At 45.6% G+C, this 23,636-nt stretch overlaps 1 protein-coding gene across 4 annotated transcripts in view; it reads right to left on the bottom strand.

Moving 5' to 3' along the window:
• Nucleotides 1-23,636, bottom strand: part of LOC132881512 (NAD-dependent protein deacylase sirtuin-5, mitochondrial) — a 96,145-nt gene that overhangs the window by 45,857 nt on the left and 26,652 nt on the right. For 2 of the 4 annotated variants that reach the window (XR_009654054.1, XR_009654055.1), the window contains exon 9: nt 17,367-17,492. Coding sequence is in view for 2 of the 4 variants with exons in the window: in XM_060914058.1 (XP_060770041.1) it covers nt 17,420-17,492 (73 nt within the window). In the remaining 2 variants the exon portion in view is untranslated. Of the gene's footprint in view, nt 1-16,582; nt 17,493-23,636 lie in introns of those variants that run through there. The other 2 variants (XM_060914058.1, XM_060914050.1) reach the window with 1 other exon arrangement.

Raw genomic sequence — 23,636 nt, 5'->3', positions numbered from 1 at the left:
CAAACTCTTTGCCATTTTACACTGTCGAACTCCTTTCTGATATTGCTCCACTATTTGTCGGCGCAGAATTAGGGGGATTGGTGATCCTCTTCCCATCTTTACTTCTGAGAGCCGCTGCCACTCCAAGATGCTCTTTTTATACCCAGTCATGTTAATGACCTATTGCCAACTGACCTAATGAGTTGCAATTTGGTCCTCCAGCTGTTCCTTTTTTGTACCTTTAACTTTTCCAGCATCTTATTGCCCCTGTCCCAACTTTTTTGAGATGTATTGCTGTCATGAAATTTCAAATGAGCCAATATTTGGCATGAAATTTCAAAATGTCTCACTTTCGACATTTGATATGTTGTCTATGTTCTATTGTGAATACAATATCAGTTTTTGAGATTTGTAAATTATTGCATTCCGTTTTTATTTACAATTTGTACTTTGTCCCAACTTTTTTGGAATCGGGGTTGTATAACAGCCTTTTCAAAGCTGTGCATGATAATAATAATAGAGTCTATGATACATATTAGGAATTATTATTATTATACCAGGCTTGTAGTACTCGAGTCCGACTCGTGCCCTAATTTTAAGAGCTCATGACTTGACTTGGACTTGAGAACTGATGACTCGGACTCAGACTCGTGCATTAACTGCATTCGGACTCATAAATTAGAGACGAGGACGCGGATATTTTTGCTTTATTTTTTTGTAACGTGCCACAATATAATTTGGCATAAGATATTTATATTTAGATCTACATTAATTTTTTTACACTAATTTCGTGTCACACCTGCGCGCCTTGGCGTGTGCATCAGATAGACTCTTGGGCGCGCTCCGGACAGTGCACACGTGCCAAGCGGATTCTCTCGCTGTAAACAACGTGCACCTGCACAGGATTAAGGCGCAACCAGCGCCCCGATTTAAAAACTGTGAAAACGCACTTACTTTGCAAAGTATTGAGTTGCATTGCTGACACATTATTTCCTTGTTTTGTTTGGTTTCCTGATCCCCGATTTCCTGTTTCTCGTCTTTGATTCTGCGATAGCCTGTTTCACTGTTTTACGATTTTGCCTGCCGTTCTGGATCGTTTATCGTCTTCACTTGTATTAATAAACACACCTTCTGCACTTACATCCATTTCCCAACCATCTCTGACAGAATACTTCACACTCCCTGACAAAGAGAAGCACGTTCACCTGTTCATACAGCATGTTCAGGAACAAACTAATGTTAATGGTGCTGAAACAGACACCGTCACATGGTGCCGTTGGAGTGTTGGACTCAGACTTGACTTGAAATTTTCTTTAAAGGCTCGGACTTGAACACTGGGGACTTGAGTCTGGACTCAGACTCTGTACAACACTGTATTATAGGACCTAGCGAGTGAGCTCTCAGCTGTATTTCCAAAGCATTAGCCATCTTATTAAATCTGTCATTCCGGACATTTACGCATTTGGACCAGTTATCAAAAGGTGCTTCAAAAAAACAAACAAAAAAAACCTAGAGTCACTTTTTTTTTTGTAATAATAATAATAATAATAATAATATACGATCTTTCTTTATCTATTTTTTTATTATAGTTTTGTGACAGTGGAGGCATGACTCGGGAACGCTTCTATATCCTTTGACAGCTCGATCGCAATAATTTCGCTAGCTATCATAGCGTTAGTCAACTTCGAGATATGTTTAACACTTGAAAGCCAAGATGAAAAAAAATTATTTAAAAAAAAAGCCTGGATATAGTTGTACAGTGTCTTGCAAAAGTATTCATCCCCCTTGGTGTTTGTCCTGTTTTGTCACATTACAAGCTGGAATTAAAATGGATTTTTGGAGGGTTAGCACCGTTTGATTTACACAGCACGCCTACAGCTTTAAAAGGTGCACACTGCTGTTTTATTGTGACACAAACAATAATTAAGATGGAAAAACAGAAATCTGGAGTGTGCGTAAGTATTCATCCCCCTTTCGTATGAAACCTCTAAATAAGAGCTGGTCCAACCAATTCACTTCATAAGTCACATAATTAGTGGATTAAGATCCAACTGTGTGCAATCAGAGTGTCACATGACCTGTCACATGATGTCTGTATAAATCAACCTGTTCTGGAAGGACCCTGACTCTGCAACACTACTAAGCAAGCAACACGAAAACCAAGGAGCCTCCAAACAGGTCAGAGACAAAGTTGTGGAGAAGTACAGTGGTGCTTGAAAGTTTGTGAACCCTTTAGAATTTTCTATATTTCTGCATAAATATGACCTAAAACATCATCAGATTTTCACACAAGTCCTAAAAGTAGATAAAGAGAACCCAGTTAAACAAATGAGACAAAAATATTAGACTTGGTCATTTATTTATTGAGGAAAATGATCCAATATTACATATCTGTGAGTGGCAAAAGTATGTGAACCTTTGCTTTCAGTATCTGGTGTGAACCCCTTGTGCAGCAATAACTGCAACTAAACGCTTCCGGTAACTGTTGATCAGTCCTGCACACCGGCTTGGAGGAATTTTAGCCCATTCCTCCGTACAGAACAGCTTCAACTCTGGGATGTTGGTGGGTTTCCTCACATGAACTGCTCGCTTCAGGTCCTTCCACAACATTTCCATTGGATTAAGGGCAGGACTTTGACTTGGCCATTCCAAAACATTAACTTTATTCTTCTTTAACCATTCTTTGGTAGAACGACTTGTGTGCTTAGGGTCGTTGTCTTGCTGCATGACCCACCTTCTCTTGAGATTCAGTTCATGGACAGATGTCCTGACATTTTCCTTTAGAATTCGCTGGTATAATTCAGAATTCATTGTTCCATCAATGATGGCAAGCCGTCCTGGCCCAGATGCAGCAAAACAGGCCCAAACCATGATACTACCACCACCATGTTTCACAGATGGGATAAGGTTCTTATGCTGGAATGCAGTGTTTTCCTTTCTCCAAACATAACGCTCCTCATTTAAACCAAAAAGTTCTATTTTGTTCTCATCCATCCACAAAACATTTGTCCAATAGGCTTCTGGCTTGTCCACGTGATCTTTAGCAAACTGCAGATGAGCAGCAATGTTCTTTTTGGAGAGCAGTGGCTTTCTCCTTGCAATCCTGCCATGCACACCATTGTTGTTCAGTGTTCTCCTGATGGTGGACTCATGAACATGAACATTAGCCAATGTGAGAGAGGCCTTCAGTTGTTTAGAAGTTACCCTGGGGTCCTTTGTGACCTCGCCGACTATTACACAACTTGCTCTTGGAGTGATCTTTGTTGGTCAACCACTCCTGGGGAGGGTAAAAATGGTCTTGAATTTCCTCCATTTGTACACAATCTGTCTGACTGTGGATTGGTGGAGTCCAAACTCTTTAGTGATGGTTTTGTAACCTTTTCCAGCCTGATGAGCTTCAACAACGCTTTTTCTGAGGTCCTCAGAAATCTCCTTTGTTCGTGCCATCATACACTTTCACAAACGTGTTGTGAAGATCAGACTTTGATAGATCCCTGTTCTTTAAATAAAACAGGGTGCCCACTCACACCTGATTGTCATCCCATTAACTGCTAATCCTAGAGGTTCACATACTTTTGCCACTCACAGATATGTAATATTGGATCATTTTCCTCAATAAATAAATGACCAAGTATAATATTTTTGTCTCATTTGTTTAACTGGGTTCTCTTTATCTACTTTTAGGACTTGTGTGAAAATCTGATGATGTTTTAGGTCATATTTATGCAGAAATATAGAAAATTCTAAAGGGTTCACAAACTTTCAAGCACCACTGTATAGATCAGGGTTGGGTTATTAAAAATACCCCAAACTTTGAATATCCCAGGGAGCACCATTAAATCCATTATAGCAAAATGGAAAGAATATAGCACCCCTACAAACCTGACAAGAGAAGGCCGCCCACCGAAACTCACAGAGCAGGTAAGGAGGGCATTAATCAGAGATGCAACAAAGACACCAAAGATAACACTGAAGGAGCTGCAAAGATCCACAGCGGAGATGGGAGTATCTGTCCATAGGACCACTTTAAGCCATACAACCCCCAGAGTGGGTGGGGCTTTATGGGAGAGTGGCCAGAAAAAAGCCATTGCTTAAGAAAACACGTTTGGAGTTTGCCCAACAGCATGTGGCAGACTCCCTAAATGCATGGAAGATTCTCTGTTCAAATGAGACTAAAACTGATCTTTTTGGCCATCATGGGAAACGCCATGTGTGGCACAAACCCAACACCCTGAGAACACCATCCCTACAGTGAAGCATGGTGGTGGCAGCATCATGCTGTGGGGATGTTTTTCATCTGCAGGGACAGGAAAGCTGGTCAGAACTGAAGGAAAGATGGATGGCACTAAATACAGGGCAATTCTGGAGGAAAACCTGTTTGAGTCGGCCAGAGGTTTGAGACTGGGATGAAGGTTCACAGTCCAGCAGGACAATGACCCTAAACATACTGCTAAAGCTACACTGGAGTGGTTTAAAGAGAAACATTTAAATGTCTTGGAATGGTCTAGTCAAAGCCAAGACCTCAATCCAACTGAGACTCTGTGGCATAACTTGAAGATTGCTGTACACCAACGCAACCCATCTAACTTGAAGGAGTTGGAGCAGTTTTGCCTTGAGGAATGGGCAACAATCCCAGTGGCTAGATGTGCTAAGCTAATAGAGACATACCCCAAGAGACTTGCAGCTGTAATTGCAGCAAAAGGTGGCTCAACAAAGTATTGACTTGGGGGGGATGAATACCTATACACACTCCAGATTTCTGTTTTTTTTTTTCATCTTAATTATTGTTTGTGTCACAATAAAACAGCAATGTGCACCTTTAAAGCTGTAAGCATGTTGTGTAAATCAAATGGTGCTAACCTTCCAAAAAGCCATTTTAATTCCAGCTTGTAATGCGACAAAACAGGACAAACACCAAGGGGGGTGAATACTTTTGCAAGACGCTGTATATTGTTGCCAATCCTGAGTTTATTTTTTCAGTCAGTTATACATCAGATGATTCAAAAACAACTGACCCTTTCTTTTTTAGCATAAAGTCAGCATCATGAGCATTCAATACTTGACATAAAAAAAAAAAAACTCCAAGTTAACCAGGTATTATCATTATTTCCAATTTGAAGAGTTTTATAGTATTTAGGTGTTTTGGAGTTTGATGTGAAGTTTGGTGCAAATCAAAACTACGTCCTCAGTGAGTTCCAGCTCAGCGGCTTCTCAGATTTGACACCAGGAGGCGCTGAGTTCAGTGGAATTGCTGCACTCCTCTGAACGTTGTTCCTGTGCCACATGATCACACACATGCACCGTAAATCGGAATAATATCAACAATAAAAGTTGTATCGGAAAGCAGAGAATCTCACGGTTCAGACATAATTTAAAGCTCGTCTCGGTCGTAAACGGCTCAGAAGTTATTTAACGTTTTGTCGAACATCGACGCAGCGCTCCGTTTGTAAGCGTTAACGTGTTTTAGCGTTAGTGAGCTAACGTTTAATAAACTCCTCTACAGTGTCTCCAGGGTCGAACTTTTGAGATGTTAACGTTACATTTGATGGTTTGATGCGTTGACTTTAACGTAGTAACGCGCTGATGGAATTTACCAAGATTTCACGACTGAAACATTTCCAAGGTTTTCAAACAGATGGTCAGATGGGTCGCTGAGTTGGTTGAGGAGAAATTTAACCCTCATCCAGTCGCTGTTTTTATTCAGGGGGTTTGTGTGGCATCGAGCACAGTGAGGAATATATCAGGTCGAACACCGTCTCAGGATTTGGGAAAACGTGCGTACAGACCAGCTGTAACTTAATCTGCTTTTACACGGGGACTTGTGCTGGAACAAGTTGTTCCTGTCTAAGCATGATTTGTTCCAGAACAATTTGACACCGGTGGAAGCAACTTGTTCCTATTTATCATCCGGACAAGCCCGCTCCACGACAAACTCAATGGTCTGTTCTTCTCGAGTGCTTTTCCTTGTCAAACTTCACCTTGAAACGATGGAGTCGAGCGATTCCCAAAGTGATAACTGGACTAAAGAAGAAGTTCTTACCTTCATCCAGTTGTGCTGAGATGCAGCTCACGGTTTGCTTTTTCAATTTAAAATTCACCCAAAAGAGCCGACTCGAAGAGTCGATACGTTCCCTGAATGACACGTCACTCGGAGTGAATCAGATTTCCGATAGTGAATGTCGGATTTACCGCTGAATCACCAAGCGTTTAAAGAAAGCGAGTCAAAACCAACCTTCTGAGCACTGATTTGCACGTGTGTACTTTTGCGTTCACTTGTCTAACATCTGGTTTGCCACCGATAGAGTGAGCGTGTGAACACGAAGGAAAGTGGGAGCGACTTGTTCCCGCTGCCCATGTAAAAGCACTTTAGACCTGTGGTCAGTGCGTCGATCTTACCACATTACCACGATGTGTTACATCATCCGCACTAGCAGGTTAACGTTACAGCATCGTAACACACAGGCAGCTTCTAAAGGCTGATGTCCATGGGGGGCAGGGAGAGAGAGGGAGGGGCAGGGAGGGCAGAGAGAAAGGGGGGCAGAGAGAGGGAGAGAGATGGGGCAGAGGGGGGAGAGACAGAGGGGGTGAGAGAGGGGGCAGAAAGAGAGAGAGAGAGGGGGCAGAGAGAGAGGAGAGAGAGAGAGGGGGCAGAGAGAGAGAGGGGAGGCAGAGAGAGGGGAGGCAGAGAGAGAGGGGGCAGAGAGAGAGGGAGAGGGGGCAGAGAGAGAGGGGGGCAGAGACAGAGGGCAGAGAGAGAGAGGGGGCAGAGAGAGAGAGAGGGGGCAGAGAGAGAGAGGGGGCAGAGAGAGGGGGGGGCAGAGACAGAGGGCAGAGAGAAAGAGGGGGCAGAGAGAGAGAGGGCAGAGATAGGGAGGGCAGAGAGAGAGGGGGCAGAGAAAGAGAGGGGGCAGAGAGAGAGGGGGCAGAGAAAGAGAGGGGGCAGAGAGAGGGGGCAGAGAGAGAGGGGGGCAGAGAGAGAGGGGGCAGAGAGAGAGAGAGGGCAGAGAGAGAGAGGGCAGAGAGAGAGAGGGCAGAGAGAGAGGGGGGCAGAGAAAGAGAGGGGGCAGAGAGAGGGGGCAGAGAGAGGGGGGGGGCAGAGACAGAGAGAGAGAGGGGGGCAGAGAGAGAGAGAGGGCAGAGAGAGAGAGGGGAGGCAGAGAGAGAGAGAGGGCAGAGAGAGAGGAAAGAGAGAGAGGGGGCAGAGAGAGAGAGGGGAGGCAGAGAGAGAGAGGGGAGAGAGAGGGGGGGGCAGAGACAGAGGGGGCAGAGACAGAGGGCAGAGAGAGGGGGGGGCAGAGACAGAGGGCAGAGAGAAAGAGGGGCAGAGACAGAGGGCAGAGAGAAAGAGGGGCAGAGAGAGAGAGGGCAGAGAGAGAGAGGGGGGGCAGAGAGAGAGAGGGCAGAGAGAGAGGGGGCAGAGAGAGAGAGGGGAGGCAGAGAGAGAGGGGGCAGAGAGAGAGGGAGAGGGGGCAGAGAGAGAGGGGGGGGAGAGGGGGCAGAGAGAGAGGGGGGGCAGAGACAGAGGGGGCAGAGAGAGAGAGGGGGCAGAGAGAGGGGGGGCAGAGACAGAGGGCAGAGAGAGGGGGGGGGGCAGAGACAGAGGGCAGAGAGAGAGGGGGGGCAGAGACAGAGGGCAGAGAGAAAGAGGGGGCAGAGAGAGAGAGGGCAGAGAGAGAGAGGGGGCAGAGAAAGAGAGGGGGCAGAGAGAGGGGGCAGAGAGAGAGGGGGGGCAGAGACAGAGGGCAGAGAGAGAGGGGGGGCAGAGAGAGAGAGAGGGCAGAGAGAGAGGAGAGAGAGAGAGGGGGCAGAGAGAGAGAGGGGAGGCAGAGAGAGAGGGGGCAGAGAGAGAGGGAGAGGGGGCAGAGAGAGAGGGAGAGGGGGCAGAGACAGAGGGGGCAGAGAGAGAGAGGGGGCAGAGAGAGGGGGGGCAGAGACAGAGGGCAGAGAGAGAGGGGGGCAGAGACAGAGGGCAGAGAGAAAGAGGGGGCAGAGAGAGAGGGCAGAGATAGAGAGGGCAGAGAGAGAGGGGGGCAGAGAGAGAGGGGGCAGAGAAAGAGAGGGGGCAGAGAGAGAGGGGGCAGAGAGAGAGAGAGAGAGAGGGCAGAGAGAGAGAGGGCAGAGAGAGAGGGGGCAGAGAGAGAGGGCAGAGAGAGAGAGGGGGGCAGAGAGGGGGGGGGCAGAGAGAGAGGGGGGCAGAGAGAGAGGGGGGGCAGAGAGGGAGCGGGGGGGCAGAGAGAGAATGGGCAGAGAGGGGGCAGAGAAAGAGAGGGGGCAGAGAGGGAGAGGGGGCAGAAAGAGAGGGGGCAGAGAGGGAGAGGGGGCAGAAAGAGAGGGAGAGGGGGCAGAGAGAGAGGGCAGAGAGAGAGGGGGCAGAGAAAGAGAGGGGGCAGAGACAGAGGGGGCAGAGACAGAGGGCAGAGAGAGAGAGAGGGGGGGGCAGAGAGAGAGAGGGCAGAGAGAGAGAGGGCAGAGAAAGAGAGGGGGCAGAGAAAGAGAGGGGGCAGAGAGAGAGCAGAGAGAGAGAGGGCAGAGAGAGAGGGAGCAGAGAAAGAGAGGGGGCAGAGACAGAGGGCAGAGAGAGAGAGGGGGGCAGAGAGAGAGGGGGGGCAGAGAGGGAGCGGGGGGGGCAGAGAGAGGGGGGGGGCAGAGAGAGAATGGGCAGAGAGGGGGCAGAGAAAGAGAGGGGGCAGAAAGAGAGGGAGAGGGGGCAGAGAGAGAGGGGGCAGAGAGAGAGGGGGCAGAGAAAGAGAGGGGGCAGAGAGAGAGGGGGCAGAGAGAGAGGGGGCAGAGACAGAGGGCAGAGAGAGAGAGGGGGGGGCAGAGAGAGCGGGGGGGCAGAGAGAGAGAGGGCAGAGAGAGAGAGGGCAGAGAGAGAGAGGGCAGAGAAAGAGAGGGGGCAGAGACAGAGGGGGCAGAGACAGAGAGGGGGCAGAGAGAGAGCGGGGGGGCAGAGAGAGAGAGGGGGCAGAGAGAGAGAGCGGGGGGGCAGAGAGAGAGGGCAGAGAAAGAGAGGGGGCAGAGAGAGAGAGAGCGGGGGGCAGAGAGAGAGAGGGCAGAGAGAGGGGGCAGAGAGAGGGGGAGAGGGGGCAGAGAGAGAGAGGGCAGAGAGAGAGGGGGCAGAGAGAGAGGGGGCAGAGAGAGAGGGGGCAGAGAGGGGGGGGCAGAGAGGGGGGGGCAGAGACAGAGGGCAGAGAGAGAGAGGGGGGCAGAGAGAGAGAGGGGGCAGAGAGAGAGAGAGCGGGGGGCAGAGAGAGAGAGGGCAGAGAGAGGGGGCAGAGAGAGGGGGAGAGGGGGCAGAGAGAGAGGGCAGAGAGAGAGAGAGAGGAGGGAGAGACGTGATGTTTATCATCCTGGCAGCCTGGAGATTTTGTTTTTCTGCTGTTTGCACGTGAATCAACATGTCTACATGACTGAGCGCCTTGTACATTTGTGTGTGTGTGTGTGTGTGTGTGTGTGTCCCACCCACAGTTTTTCCTCGTACTGGGCTGAAGTCAGGGATTCTGGGTAGTGGCTGATTGTCCTGGTCTTGTTTGTGAGACAGAACCAACTAATCTCTCTCAAAGCCCTGTTAATTAGAGTCTGACCATGCTACCTTCTCCAGATTATTGATCTCTCACACACACACACACACACACACACACACACACACACACACACACACACAGTGCCATCCACTGGTGATTAGTACACACACACTGTTTGACTAGGAAGGCGGGGTATATTTTCCACACTCGGTGAAATCTGTGCTGCGTCCCAGTCCATTCCCTGCTCACTACTCCACAGCGTCCCAGTGGATCTGGAGTCTATCCTGTGAAAGGTTGAAATGTAACTAATAACAACAGATAAAAGTGACGACGAATAACATTAGCGTAATGTTGTGCCTAAGTATTGGCACCCTCTCCAAAACCAAATGAAGTGACTCCACCCACTCCACCCCACCTCCACACACAGAGGCGCTTTATTTTAACCAGCAATGCATTTTCAAATTATTTGGAAGGATGCCAATAATTATAATCCGACTGGACTGGAAGTCTACGCAGAGGACATGTTCATCAGGGAGAACGATGAAAGCCTGGTGCAGTGACAGGTAGCGGAGTCTCATCACACACACGTACACCCGCGCACCTTGATCATCTGTCCTGATAATGGATGTCGGCTGTAACTCCCCGAAGCCGTCCTGCCAACTCACACTCGACCTTGTCATGACATCTCAGCTGTGTGTGATCTCTTAGCACAAAAACACACAGAGCAGATATTTCTGAAATACTGTGTTCATATAGACACAACACCTCCATAAGGACTTTATAACAGACCCTTTCTAAGCTCGTATTCCAGTATGATCCTAATTTACATATCGGTCTTGACATTTGATTGACATCTCTCATGACGGTTCATGACTACGTGACATTACCAACCATGAAAGTCAGCCATCAGTCGACATCCCGTAACTCTGTGATGACAGCATTACAAGCATGCTATACGTTTTCATAAAGAGCGTACCGGTCATGCCATACAAAACTCCCATCAAAGTGGTCATCGGCCGATGGATGAAGCTCGTGTGGTGCTTACGTAGCCTTACGAAGCCCTGCACCGATGTTTAAGAATAAAAAGCGATGGGTGAGGGGTGATGCTACAAGCGTCCACTTCTCCATCGCTTTATATATGCAAAATTTCAGGTCATTGTCGAGAGATGAAAGTGATGGGAAACAAGGGGGATCGTGGAGAACTGTGGTGGTTCTTTAAATGAAAGGAGGTTCCCATGGCGACAGATTAGCGATGAGTCCGACTCGGATCTCCGCAATATTGAGGTTCAGAGAGAGGTGAGGGGGGGAAAGAGATTACTAGTGCACACACAAACTCTCCCTCTCCCTCTCTCGAAACTGTCCTTTGACACCCGTTTCCTTTCCCAACCCTTCCTACAGTGTATGTGAGAGAGAGAGAGAGCATGTGTTTACCCACAGCCTGTACCAGCTGATTGCACGTGGTGGCAAACTGATGGCTGCTATAAATAGCAGCACCTAGATAAGCCTATTCTCCCTGAGCCGAGCCGACAGATGGATGGATGGATGGATGGAGGCCAAGCCGAGGCGTTTAACTCTCTCCGAGACTAATAACACCCCTAACAGGACCAACAAACACCGTCAACGAGGCGACGTTTGTTGATACTAAAATGCTTCCCTAAATGATATCATTGCCAACAAATCCAACTTCCTGTCTATAACAGTATCCACTATGATTGTGCCACACGAGGTGTTGATTAGTTGTCTATAAGAGCAGCTCCGACAACTGTTCACCTCGGATCGGCTTTGAACTCGATCGCTCAGGCCGACCGTACCCCATATCTCCACCGACGATTCCCAGGGTAGCAGCTCTTAACACTTGCTACCGACCCACTCCAACAGCGAGTTCCTATTCGCTCTAAGGTTCCCGGGTGGAGATGGAGTGTCAGGGAATGAATGATCCGAGCCACTTATCAAGTTCCGTCTTGAACCTCGTCAGGGCAGGGATCGACTTGATGTTTACTGGCACCACGTTGTAGAGAGACCAGTGAGAAAGAGTTGAATATCTGTATGTAGTGAAAGTTCGTTATGTCTAACTATTTAAACTCTTCTTTAAGTTCGTTTCTTAAGACAAGGAGTTTTTAAGATGTTACCTTGTCGTTGACAGTTTCGGCGATAAACTTCCGCCTTCTTCAAAACAGTCACCAGACGTCGAGTGGTGACGTGCCTTATCAGCTGATGTTACTCTATGGAGGCGTGAACGTCCCGCCCAATTTGGCAGGTAGTCCACGCCTCCTGCTGTCAGGTCGCTTCTCCAGGACTGCGCTCCAGGTGTGTGACAGCGCATACGCTCGCTCATCCCGGTTCATCGTCCTCTGCGCCCGCTTGCGTATCTCCACCGCTGGTATCTATTTTCTTCAGCACAAATGACTCTGGCCTCTTCCCAATTCATTATATGATTTTGCCGTTTACAGTGGTCTGAAATGGCTGATTTTAGGTTTTCTTGGTGTGCTTTTTCTTTTTCGGATCTTGTGAGTCTTTTTGGTGTTCTTTTCTTCTGCGCTGAAGAAAATAGATACCAGCGGTGGATTTTAGAGGCGGTGGAGATACGCAAGCTGGCGCAGAGGACGATGAACCGGGATGAGCGAGCGTATGCGCTGTCGCACACCTGGAGCGCAGTCCTGGAGAAGCGACCTGACAGCAGGAGGCGTGGACTACCTGCCAAATTGGGCGGGACGTTCACGCCTCCATAGAGTAACATCAGCTGATAAGGTACGTCACCACTCGACATCTGGTGACTGTTTTGAAGAAGGCGGAAGTTTATCGCCGAAACTGTCAACGACAAGGTAACATCTTAAAAACTCCTTGTCTTAAGAAACGAACTTAAAGAAGAGTATCATCATGTGGACACTGCTGTCCCGTGAGTTGCCAAGCGGTCTGAGACATGTCGTTCCTCTTCTAGCGGATTCATTGAACGCAATGTTGATACAATTAGCGATAAGGTTGTTCTGGATCTTCCAGATCAAGATGATGTAAAGAATAGAGGTTGAAAGCCTACTCTGTTCCAGTAGTCCATAGTTCAAAGACCGTTGATTTTTGTTGTTCAGGATCTTTGTACAAGAGCTTCATTGTCCTGACATGAGAAGATTCAAATCCATGCATCCATCCCTTATCTCTAGCCGCTTTATCCTGTTCTACAGGGTCGCAGGCAAGCTGGAGCCTATCCCAGCTGACTGTAGGCGAGATGTAGGGTACACCCTGGACAAGTCGCCAGATCATCGCAGGGCTGACACATAGAGACACACAACCATTCACACTCACACCTACGGTCAATTTAGAGCCACCAATTAACCTAACCTGCATGTCTTTGGACTGTCGGGGAAGCCCAGAGGAAACCCACACAGACACAGAAAGGTCTTCGTTGGTTACTGGGCTCGAACCCAGAACCTTCTTGCTGTGAGGCAACAGTGCTAACCACTACACCACTGTGCCACCAAGATAATCTGTGGTTGGTAGAAGAGAGCAACTGGACTTGCTTGAAGATTCTTGAAGACGTTTCGCCTCTCATCCGAAAGGCTTCCTCAGTTCTGTCTAAATAGGGAGTATCTGGTATTTATCCTCTCATGGATCATCATAGAATCCGAATCAGAATGCAGATGGCTGCATTGTAGGTGGCTGATAAAAGATGTCTTAGACACCCACCTCTGTTCAGTGATGGCCGTTCCAGGTTGACAAAAATGAACGATCCTCTCTTGCTCTCTTCTACCAACCACAGATTACTATGTACCTGGATGACTGAGAATCTTCACAGACACGTTTCTACGCACTTTGGGATGAGATCCCTTCGACTGGTGCGGGAGTATGAGAGGACTTCCAGAAAACTGGTGGACATCTTAGCCAGAGAGGATCGTTCATTTTTGCCAACCTGGAACGACCATCACTGAACAGAGGTGGGTGTCTAAGACATCTTTTATCAGCCACCTACAATGCAGCCATCAGAATTCTGATTCGGATTCTATGATGCTCCCTATTAGTCAGACAGAACTGAGGAAGCCTTTCGGATGAGAGGTGAAACGTTTTCAAGAATCTTCAAGCAAATCCAGTTGCTCTCTTCTACCAACCACAGATTACTATGTACCTGGATGACTGAGAATCTTCACAGACATGTGCCACCAAGGTTCAAATCACAGATTTTAAATTAATTAATGGGATAATAGTTAGAAAAGCAGCTTTGGGACCAAAAGGTTGCTGGTTTGATTCCCTGAAGTGCCCTTGAGCAAGGCACCTAACCCCCAACTGCTCCCCAGTATGCTGTACGTTGCTCTGGATAAGAGCGTCTGCGAAATGCCTGTAATGTAATGTCGAAAAGTCCTTCCCAGACAGTCTCCTGTCCCAGTACTAAGCAGGCCCTTAAAGGAACAGTCCACCGTATTTCCATAATGAAATATGCTCTTACCTGAATTGAGACGAGCTGCTCTGTACCTATCAGAGCTTTGCGTGACCTCCCAGTCAGTCAGACGCGCTGTCACTCCTGTTAGCAATGTAGCTAGGCTCAGTATGGCCAATGGTATTTTTTGGGGCTGTAGTTAGATGCGACCAAACTCTTCCACGTTTTTCCTGTTTACATAGGTTTATATGACCAGTGATATGAAACAAGTTCAGTTACACAAATTGAAACGTAGCGATTTTCTATGCTATGGAAAGTCCGCACTATAATGACAGGCGTACTAACACCTTCTGCGCGCTTCGGCAGCGCATTGATATCTGAGCTCCGTATCAATGCGCTGCCGAAGCGCGCAGAAGGTGTTAGTACGCCTGTCATTATAGTGCGGACTTTCCATAGCATAGAAAATCGCTACGTTTCAATTTGTGTAACTGAATTCAGGTAAGAGCATATTTCATTATGGAAATACGGTGGACTGTTCCTTTAAGGCGCATTGGGCGACACCGATCTCAGTTTCCTAAACAGCGAGGGTTACAGTGGGGGCCTGGTCCCCTGGTAACCGCAAAAGTTTGACTCCTTACTCACATCTGTATTGCAGAACTTGCCAGACAGCAGTAGGTACCATTTTTATGATGGTCTTTGATATGATCCAACCGTGAGTAGATCTGGCAATCTCCCAATCGAGAGGTGGACACACTAACCACTAGGCCAACTCATGGTACATACTGTAACTCCTGATTTTAACGTTATCGTTTCTATAGTAATAACATACTATACGTACGATGGATTTGTATGATAGAAGCACCACATAATTTGAGAAAAAATGAATGTATGTTTAACATTTTGGAAGGAGTCCCCAGTATCAGTAAGTTTACACTTTGTGTTTTCTCGTAACATTACAAGCAGTCATTGTTGTTTTGTTTATTATTAACAAATTTATTTATTTATTCATGGCAGGAAGTCATTCATTTTCATTTTCTACATGAGCCGTCGTCTCTCGGTGGCAGCACATCTTGAGCGGTAGGGCATCAGAATCAAGTCGAAATCCAGGCAACTTTATGGTCATGAGCTATGACTAAGGTGCTCCGTTCGAAGGAATCCCAGAGAACACAGCCATGTAAAGTTTGGTTGCGTTCAAGCCGTTACCACGTACCCTACTCTGGAGGAGAAACTGATAATTGCGATGATGGGTTTCCACAGTATTTATGATGTAAAAACCTTTGGATGAACCAGAACCCTGACTGAACCCCAGACCTCATCACCATCATCAATACCTGATCTCACTAACGCTTATCGATGAATGAACACAAAGCCTTAAAGCCACGCCCCAAAATCTAGCATTAAGCCTTCCCAGAAGAGTGGAGCTTATTATAACAGGAAAGACGGACTCAATCTGGAATGTAATGTCCAACAAGAACATATGAACGTGATGGTCAGGGAGCCACAAACTTTTGAGTGTACTTTTACTCCAAAAGGCCCTACCTAGGAGTGTTGTTCGATTCTCAATAAAGAGCAGGTCAAGACTGCGTGAAGGAGCTAACGCCAGCAATGTCTTCAGTCCAGAGGACACCAGGAGGACCAGAGATGTCTTGGGATCCAGTCCATTTTTCGGAGTTTTTTTTTTTTTAAAGTAGCTTACCAATGAGACAGATAATGAGAGTGAAGCTGTAATCAGAGGCCTTGCTGCTTCAGCAGCTTATCAAGACTTAAAGATTCAGAGTGATCACTCTGCCTTTAATTTAATTCTCCTACATGCCTTTTTAAACGCTGGTGAATCACCATAGATCACACTCACTGACATTACAGCACAGTGAAGTTCTTTCTCTGTGTTTAACCCATCTGAAGCAATGAAACACATGCACAGACAGAGACAGCGAGAGAGTGAGAGCAGTGGCGCCTGGCGATTTTTTCCTGTTTAGAATTAGAAGCCTTTATTTGATGGCTGTGTGTAACAAAGGTAAACGGCGTTTCTATGTGACGTTAACGTCACGGCCGGATATACAGTTTCAGTGCAAAATGGCCGCACCCTTGGAATTCTATTTTTAACAATCTAAACATTAAAAATGGATAAACTGTTGCTATAAAGTTATATTTGTTTATTTAAACATGCAGAGGGCATATCAGCGAACAGCGTTTGTTTGTTTATGGGTTTTGTTTGACTTTAAATGCACTTCTGTATGCCTCATCTCATTATCTCTAGCCGCTTTATCCTGTTCTACAGGGTCGCAGGCAAGCTTGAGCCTATTCCAGCTGACTATGGGCGAAAGGCGGGGTACACCCTGGACAAGTCGCCGGGTCATCACAGGGCTGACACATAGACACAGACAACCATTCACACCTACGGTCAATTTAGAGTCACCAGTTAACCTAACCCGCATGTCTTTGGACTGTGGGGGAAACCGGAGCACCCGGAGGAAACCCACGCGGACACGGGGAGAACATGCAAACTCCGCACAGAAAGGCCCTCGCCGGCCACGGGGCTCGAACCCGGACCTTCTTGCTGTGAGGCGACAGCGCTAACCACTACACCACCGTGCCGCCCTCACTTCTGTATGTTTCCATGATAAATTAATGAATTAAAACAGAATTTTGTTGAATTATGCACAGCTGGATTTCAAACTCTACTACAGATGGGGGGGGGGAATAAAAAGGCAGATGAGAGATTGCCACGTCATGTTTATTGTGGTTTCTTAAAGGCACAAAAGGCAGATTTGTTTATTATATAAGCCAAACCCAACATGGAAAAAAAAAAAGATTTTTATTTTTCTTTCCATTATTTCATATTTCTGATTAATATAAAGAAAGAAAAGGGGGGAGGGGAAATAATTATTCCTAAAAATAAAAATACAGAAGGAAAAAAAGAAAAAATATTTCTCAAGAATATTTTTCCAAAAAGGAATTTTTTTTTCCATGAACAACACAAAAAAGGAAAACAAGAAGTTATTTCTGCAGATGTACAAAAGAAGGTGGGGGAGAAAAAAAAAACCCCATCATTTCTAAAGACTATACACTGCACTTCCTGTAACTTCTTATCCATAACATCCTCTGGAAAATGACTGGAGTTACTGTATATGCAGATAATAAAAGGAAAAAAAAAGTAGCGTGTTTGCACCTTTGGAGTGATTTGACATAGTTTATTAAAGGTTTAACCTCTTTTTTTGGTTTATTTATATCCTGTAAAGTACACAAAATTAAACCCCAAGTTCACGCCGTCTGTTTACACCAGAAGGACTGTGTTTATAACCCGAGACCATTTCAGACAGCGTGTAAAGTGATGAACATCATCTCCTCCATTAGGGAGATGGAAGAAGTTCCTGTTCTCTGAAACGGAGCTGCGTTTTTACACTTCAGTGATCAGATCAATAAAACAAGCTCTCAAGTGCATCGTAACGAGATCACTGACACTGCAGCACAAATGAAACGAGACTTTTCTAATTCCCCACCTAGAGAAGTGGCCTGTTAACCAGGTTGAAGGTCGGAGGTCATCTTCAGGGTCTCACATCAGCTCAGACTCATGAGGTGCGAGAGCGATGGGGACGGTCTCAGCACACGGGCCCTGGAAATAAAAACTGAAAATCCACAGGAACGTCAGTCTTGCTGCTGTATCACAACACTGGTGCTGATAATTCGATAAAACGTTTTCATTGCAATTTTTTTTTCCTTTTCTAGATTATAGTATGGAAGCAAAAAAGATTTTTTTTTTGGTCGTTAAGGTTTTCAAGGAGTGCATTATTCAAAGAAGCAAGCAACAGGCCAAGGGAAACGCAACACGACGCTCCCACCACCATGCTTCACCGGTGTTGGATTTCTGCCAAATGCAGCCCTTTAGATCAATTTTGGTCTCATCAGACCACAGACCCTTCGCCTTTGGATCACCTCCAAAAGGAATTTCATCAGGATCACTCCCCTTCCATAAATCCCAGCTCGGTGGAGCGCCTGCACTCTGAGCTCCTTCAGAGTTACCCTTGGCCTCATGGTTGTTTCTTGGACTAATCCCCTCTTTACCTGCTTGTTGACCTTTGGTGGATTTCCTCCTGTAAATAGAATGATGGTTGTGCCATATGACCTTATATTATATTACACTGCAACCCCGCGACAACGAACTCCTCCTTTGGGTGACGTCCAAATAGTTCTTTATACCGAAAAAGTTTGTCATGCTGAAATCGACCCAACTGTCACACCAAACACCTCGTTTGTGTGTGAAATTTTCAGCACGCTCTCCTGAGCACGAATTTCTCCTTCTGAGTCACTACCGCAATTCATTGACTGTCGATTATCCACCACTGTCTCGCTCTGTTTTTTAAACCTGCGCCATTCAGTTGTTGGAAATCACCAACTGAACCAAGGGCTGGGCGGGGCAGAGGGTATAAAAACGCCGCAAGTGGGCTTTAACTAGGTGTTCGGTTTAGCACTATCAGCAGCCATTTCATCCTTTTATTGGTCCTTTGATCACTGTTCGCGATCGACACCTAAGCGAAGCCTTTGTTTTATGGCGTGAACACGTATTGTTAGCTCGAGTGCAGACTTATTGTTCGTCTCTGCTGGGAAGAGGAGCGCACGGCTCACAGTGCGTCATGCAAGCAGGCGAACGACGGATCAATGTAATTACAGGAAGTGGGTTTATTTACAAACGTGCAGGTAAAACGGGTCAAAAATGTAAGCTAAAGGCAGGGTCGTGAAACGGGCAACGGTCACGTGAGAAACAAACAGAATGGTGGCGGCAAAGACAAAAGGCAGAGTCCAACTACACAAAACAAATCAAAACCAGAAAAGCGATACAGAGATAATAAGGCTTGGTAATGTGAGACACTCTCAAGTCTGTGTGTTTACAGAGTCCTTATAAGCATGCGCTGTGATTGCACTCTAATCCGGAACAGGTGCATGGTACTGTAATTAGTTCTAATGGTACTCTAAGCACCTACACACATGGACATGACACAGTGGTGGGTTTTTTTCCCCCGCCATTAAGGGCAGGGGACATTAAAGTGCACATCACAGGTAAATTCAAGAGCAAGATCGATGTAATTCTCCTATTTTATATTAAACTTTGGTCAAATATCTGTCACATTTTGCGCAATACCAGAAAAATTCAGTTGAAATCAAGCCATTTGAGGCGAATCTGTCCACCTCTGAAAAAACTTGCCATTTCGATTTCCCGGCAAACATTGATTTTCGTGACGTCGTGTGCAGGACGCCTCCTTCTGAATCCTACGTCAGCGCTGGTTTGTTTATGAGAAAACGACCTGGTGGTTTTCTGCAAATTTCTTCAATGTTATCACGTAATTATTAAAATGGTTAACAGATGTATCGTAGGAGGGTGTAGCAACACCAATCTTGATGGGATTAGTACTCATCGTTTCCCAAAAGACCGGACAATGAGAGAGAAATGGGAGCGCTTGGTCTACACAGGCTGTGCACTGAAACCGTGCAAAGCTCGCGCAGCCTGCTGGCGCTTCCGCAGGTGACGTCACGAATCTGGCTCCAGACTCCCTTGGGATTTTTCCAGATGCGTTTTGTTGTTTTATTTTTTTCTGCTATAGACAGATGGCCTTGTGCAAAATTACCTTTCTGGATGAGTGTGTAAAGGGACATACTTTCATATAAATTGGTCCAGGATATGCACTTTAACTTAATTCATTATACGCAAAAGTCCATAGTAAAAGATTGTGTCATAGCACGGTTGCAGTGTATATACATACATATATATATATATATATATATATATATATACATATATATATATATATATATATATATATATATATATATATATTCATTTTTAATGGATTTATTGGCACTCAGAGAGTTGTTCAAAATTGGGGATATTTTTTACATAAATTCTGATTGATACTTTTCCGGAATTGTTTTCAGAGACGGAGCTACAATGGGGAACGAACAACACTATACCAGGACCCCTTATTTCACATCAAGTTTAGAATCAAAACGAAGAGCTCTTACCTGTCTGTCTAAGAGTAAGTGGTGTCGAAAGTCCATAAAACTAAATAATTCAGGATGCTAACTGTAGCCATAAAGCAATGAAGCTGCTAGGAGGAGTTGGTTTGGAGCATCTAATAACGTTAATTATTTTATGTTGCAATTCATCAAAGGTGGACAGTAACAAAGTACTGTACTTAAGTACACTTTGAGCATCTGTACTTGAGTATTTTTATTTTTCTGGAAACTAATGACTTTAACTTCTCTACATTGGAAAGACAAACATCGTACTTTTCACTCCACTACATTTCTATCAATCTCCTCGTTACTATAAAGCGGCTTTGAAAGTGGATGTTTTTTCTTTTCTTTTCTAAAACGTGATTGTTTTTTTTTTCCCAGGTGACACTGAGAGCCGATCAGTAATCACTAGGGTCACGTCACGTCCGTAGACTGGATAAAATCAAGATCAATGATTTCTCCGCAGCGTTATTTAACACGATGAGTTGATGGTAGAATGGAAGGAGGCGGTTCTTCTGGGGAATGCATCCATGAACCCATGTTTCAGTTTTCTGAAAGGATTCGTTTTAAACGTTTGCTTTGTTCGCCTAAAACGAACCACATCACGGCCGACAAAAACTCGCCGTCCGACCTGCGGAAGCGTATTGCGGTATATAAACGTTTTATTCCAAGAGAAAGCTTGCAGTGAAGCTGTCTGTGCTTTTAGAGCGAGCAATAATGTTGCAAACGCAGCTATGCGGTCTGGTTAGTAGGGCTGTAATGATACACCCAACTCACGATTCGATTCGTATCGCATCGCGATTTTTGACCCACGATTCGATACACCCACGATTTTTTTTAAAGTAGTAAATTTGACTTATTAACATTTACTTACTTACATTAACTATTTAATAACAAATAATTCAGACCACTGCAGAGAATGAGTAATATGTATGCAAAAATGAACAAATGTAAATCCAAAGACTGTTTTATTTCTCAAAATAATACTGTTGAGCCGGAAGCTCTGGTTTTTTCAGTTCTAAAAAAGTCATTTTTCCAAATCGTGTAAATCCGTTAAGATTTTTTTTTGGGGGGGGGGCTCTCTCACTGTCTCACTCTCATAGGGCCAATGATTTTCTGTGATCGCGGAAAACAGATGGAAATTACGGAATTTTTATGGTGAAACGTTGCTCGCGTGTCAAAATGTAACTGCCGCAGAAGGCTTCCGCCCAAGCAGACATGCCTTCAGTGTTGCCAGATAGTGCTAACGTTTTCCACCCCAAAATATGTTCAAAACCAGCCAAAAAGCACCTAAACCTGCCCAATCTGGCAACACTGCATGCCTTTCCGGTCAAGTGATTGTGATTGGCTTGTGGCACACCTAGCCAGCCAATGAGCTGCTTGTTTACAGATTCGCTCCCCGCGTCGCAACCAGAATGGCGACCGCTTAAAAGAAATGAATGCTCTGCCAGTGGCAAGTGTGGATGTTGCGTGACTCGCAGAAGATTGTCGCAGGTCGGCGAAAAAACGACTTACTAATAGATATATAAAAAAAAAAAAAAGTAATTTAAGTAAGTTTAAAATGTAATTTAAATAAAAAGTAAAGTATTCATAAATTGAAGTTTGGAAGCGCCTCTGTTTTTGGTCTGAGGAGAAGTTTGAAAGGGTGTACCGCGATTCTGCCTTCTTGTATCGCGATACGGATCGTGGCTCTGCGTATCGCGATTTCGATACGCATATCGTTACAGCCCTACTGGTTAGTCAAACGACTTTTTATGGATTTACCCGCCATGTTGCCATAACCTTGTCCACGGCTAACGTTAACACATAGCTAGTTAACTTGGACACTGTTAGTTAGCATGTAAAAACAGAGTTACGCTAAGATGAATAACGTTAACTTATCTGAAGTTCTTTCAGAAATATGTTTTAGCATAATCTTGCCAAATAAACAGAATGTAGAAATATTTCTTTTCTATGGTTTCGAGTTTGAAAAGAGTTTGCTAGAATGTCAGGTGGAGTTTCACTGACTAGCTAGCTTAACGTTAAACCACCATGATGCACAGCATGCGTTCATTTCGTGAATCCAGTCGGTTGTTTCAGAGGCGTTAGGTTTTGTAAGCGTTGTGGCAATAATACAACGATGCGTTGACAGAAAATATACTTTTAATACTTAAGTAAAAATTTGACTGGGCAACTTTCACTTGTACTGGAGTAACATTTGACCAGTGGGATCTGTACTTTGACTTACGCTACCGTTCAAAAGTTTGGGGTCACCCAGACAATTTTGTGTTTTCCATGAAAAGTCACACTTTTATTTCCCACCATAAGTTGTAAAATGAATAGAAAATATAGTCGAGACATTTTTCTGGCCATTTTGAGCATTTAATCGACCCCACAAATGTGATGCTCCAGAAACTCAATCTGCTCAAAGGAAGGTCAGTTTTATACAGTGGCGTGCACAGACATTTTGGGGGGGCAAGTGCTCTGGGGGGAAAAAAGGGCACTTTTTTGCACATGTGGAACACCTTATTATAAAAGTCTGAGATTTAACCCTCCTCTTGTGTTCGGGTCGCCACTGACCCGTTTTAGTTTTTAACGGTGTAAAACAACCACTTAATGTTAATGTATTACATCAAGGCTTTTTGACTTTGCCAGGAATCTCTAGTTGAACAAAATAGAAAAAGAAATTGTTTTCCTAAATCTGAAAATGGTCTAGCAAAAAATATAATACTTATGTGCAGTTGTTTCTGTATGCGACGGGCTACTTCAAGACAAAATAATTACAGCTTGGGCTTAGAGGGCAAACAATACATTTTCACTCGATTCATGTGTTACCTGGCTGGTGGGGCAGGGGAAGAGCTGCCTGAGGCCGAATCCCATTTCACCCCTTGGACCAACCCCTTGGCCCTTCCCCTCCATTTTGCGCGTTCACGTGAAGGGGTAGGGGTATCCCAATCCCAGTTAACGCGGAGGGGTAGGGGAAGGGGTAGGGCTTCTGTACCCCTCCAAACGGAGATTTTCCTGGAGCTGACTCCGAACGAAGGGGTTTGAGTGATTTCCCACAATGCCATGCGGATTTCAGCGAGATTTCATGCGGATTTCAGAAAGATGGCGGTTCCCGCGGCGAAAGATTGTCATAAATGTATTTTCTCCATTATTTACGTGTTTTAAGTTGTTATCCAGAGGAAACACGCCGCTTGATTCGCTTTCGAGCTGAGAATGAGCAGCGATTTCTGAAATCCAAGCTGCTGCTAAAAAGCTTTGGGAGTGAGTATTGTTTTCGGTTGCTTGACTGCGTACGTTTTGTTCTGTTATTCTCGCTTTTATTGTTTACATGAGTGTTCTGACACCTCATTCTGTCGGATGTGGTGCACGAAGCGCCAAAGATATCCCATTCAGTGGTGTTAGTTAACAAATCACACCCTGCCAGCAGAGATTTCTGTTCTGGCTCTGACTGTAGCGGCTGGTCGCAGCCAATGACGCATTTGGTCGCGTTTTGCTAACGTAAACGCTGACGGAGGTACGCGATGACGTATGCGATCGTTGAAGGGCTATCCCAATACGTAGGGGTTGAATTTCAAGCCCTATCCCTTGTAGCTCAGTTTCAAGGGGAAGGGCCAAGGGGAAGGGGGAGGGGGAGGGGGAGGGGTAGAAATTAGAATTGGGATTGGGCCTGACTGCCCGATGTGTTGTCTGCGCTATGACAAGGCCGTGGCTTCCAGGACGCTATGCTGCTGCAACCTCACATTGAATGCACTGCACGCTTGTTCACGTGACAGAGC

The sequence above is a fragment of the Neoarius graeffei genome, chromosome 1 (assembly GCF_027579695.1).
Source record: "Neoarius graeffei isolate fNeoGra1 chromosome 1, fNeoGra1.pri, whole genome shotgun sequence".
Taxonomy (NCBI): Eukaryota; Metazoa; Chordata; class Actinopteri; order Siluriformes; family Ariidae; genus Neoarius; species Neoarius graeffei.
This window is presented reverse-complemented; position numbering and strand designations above follow the sequence as displayed.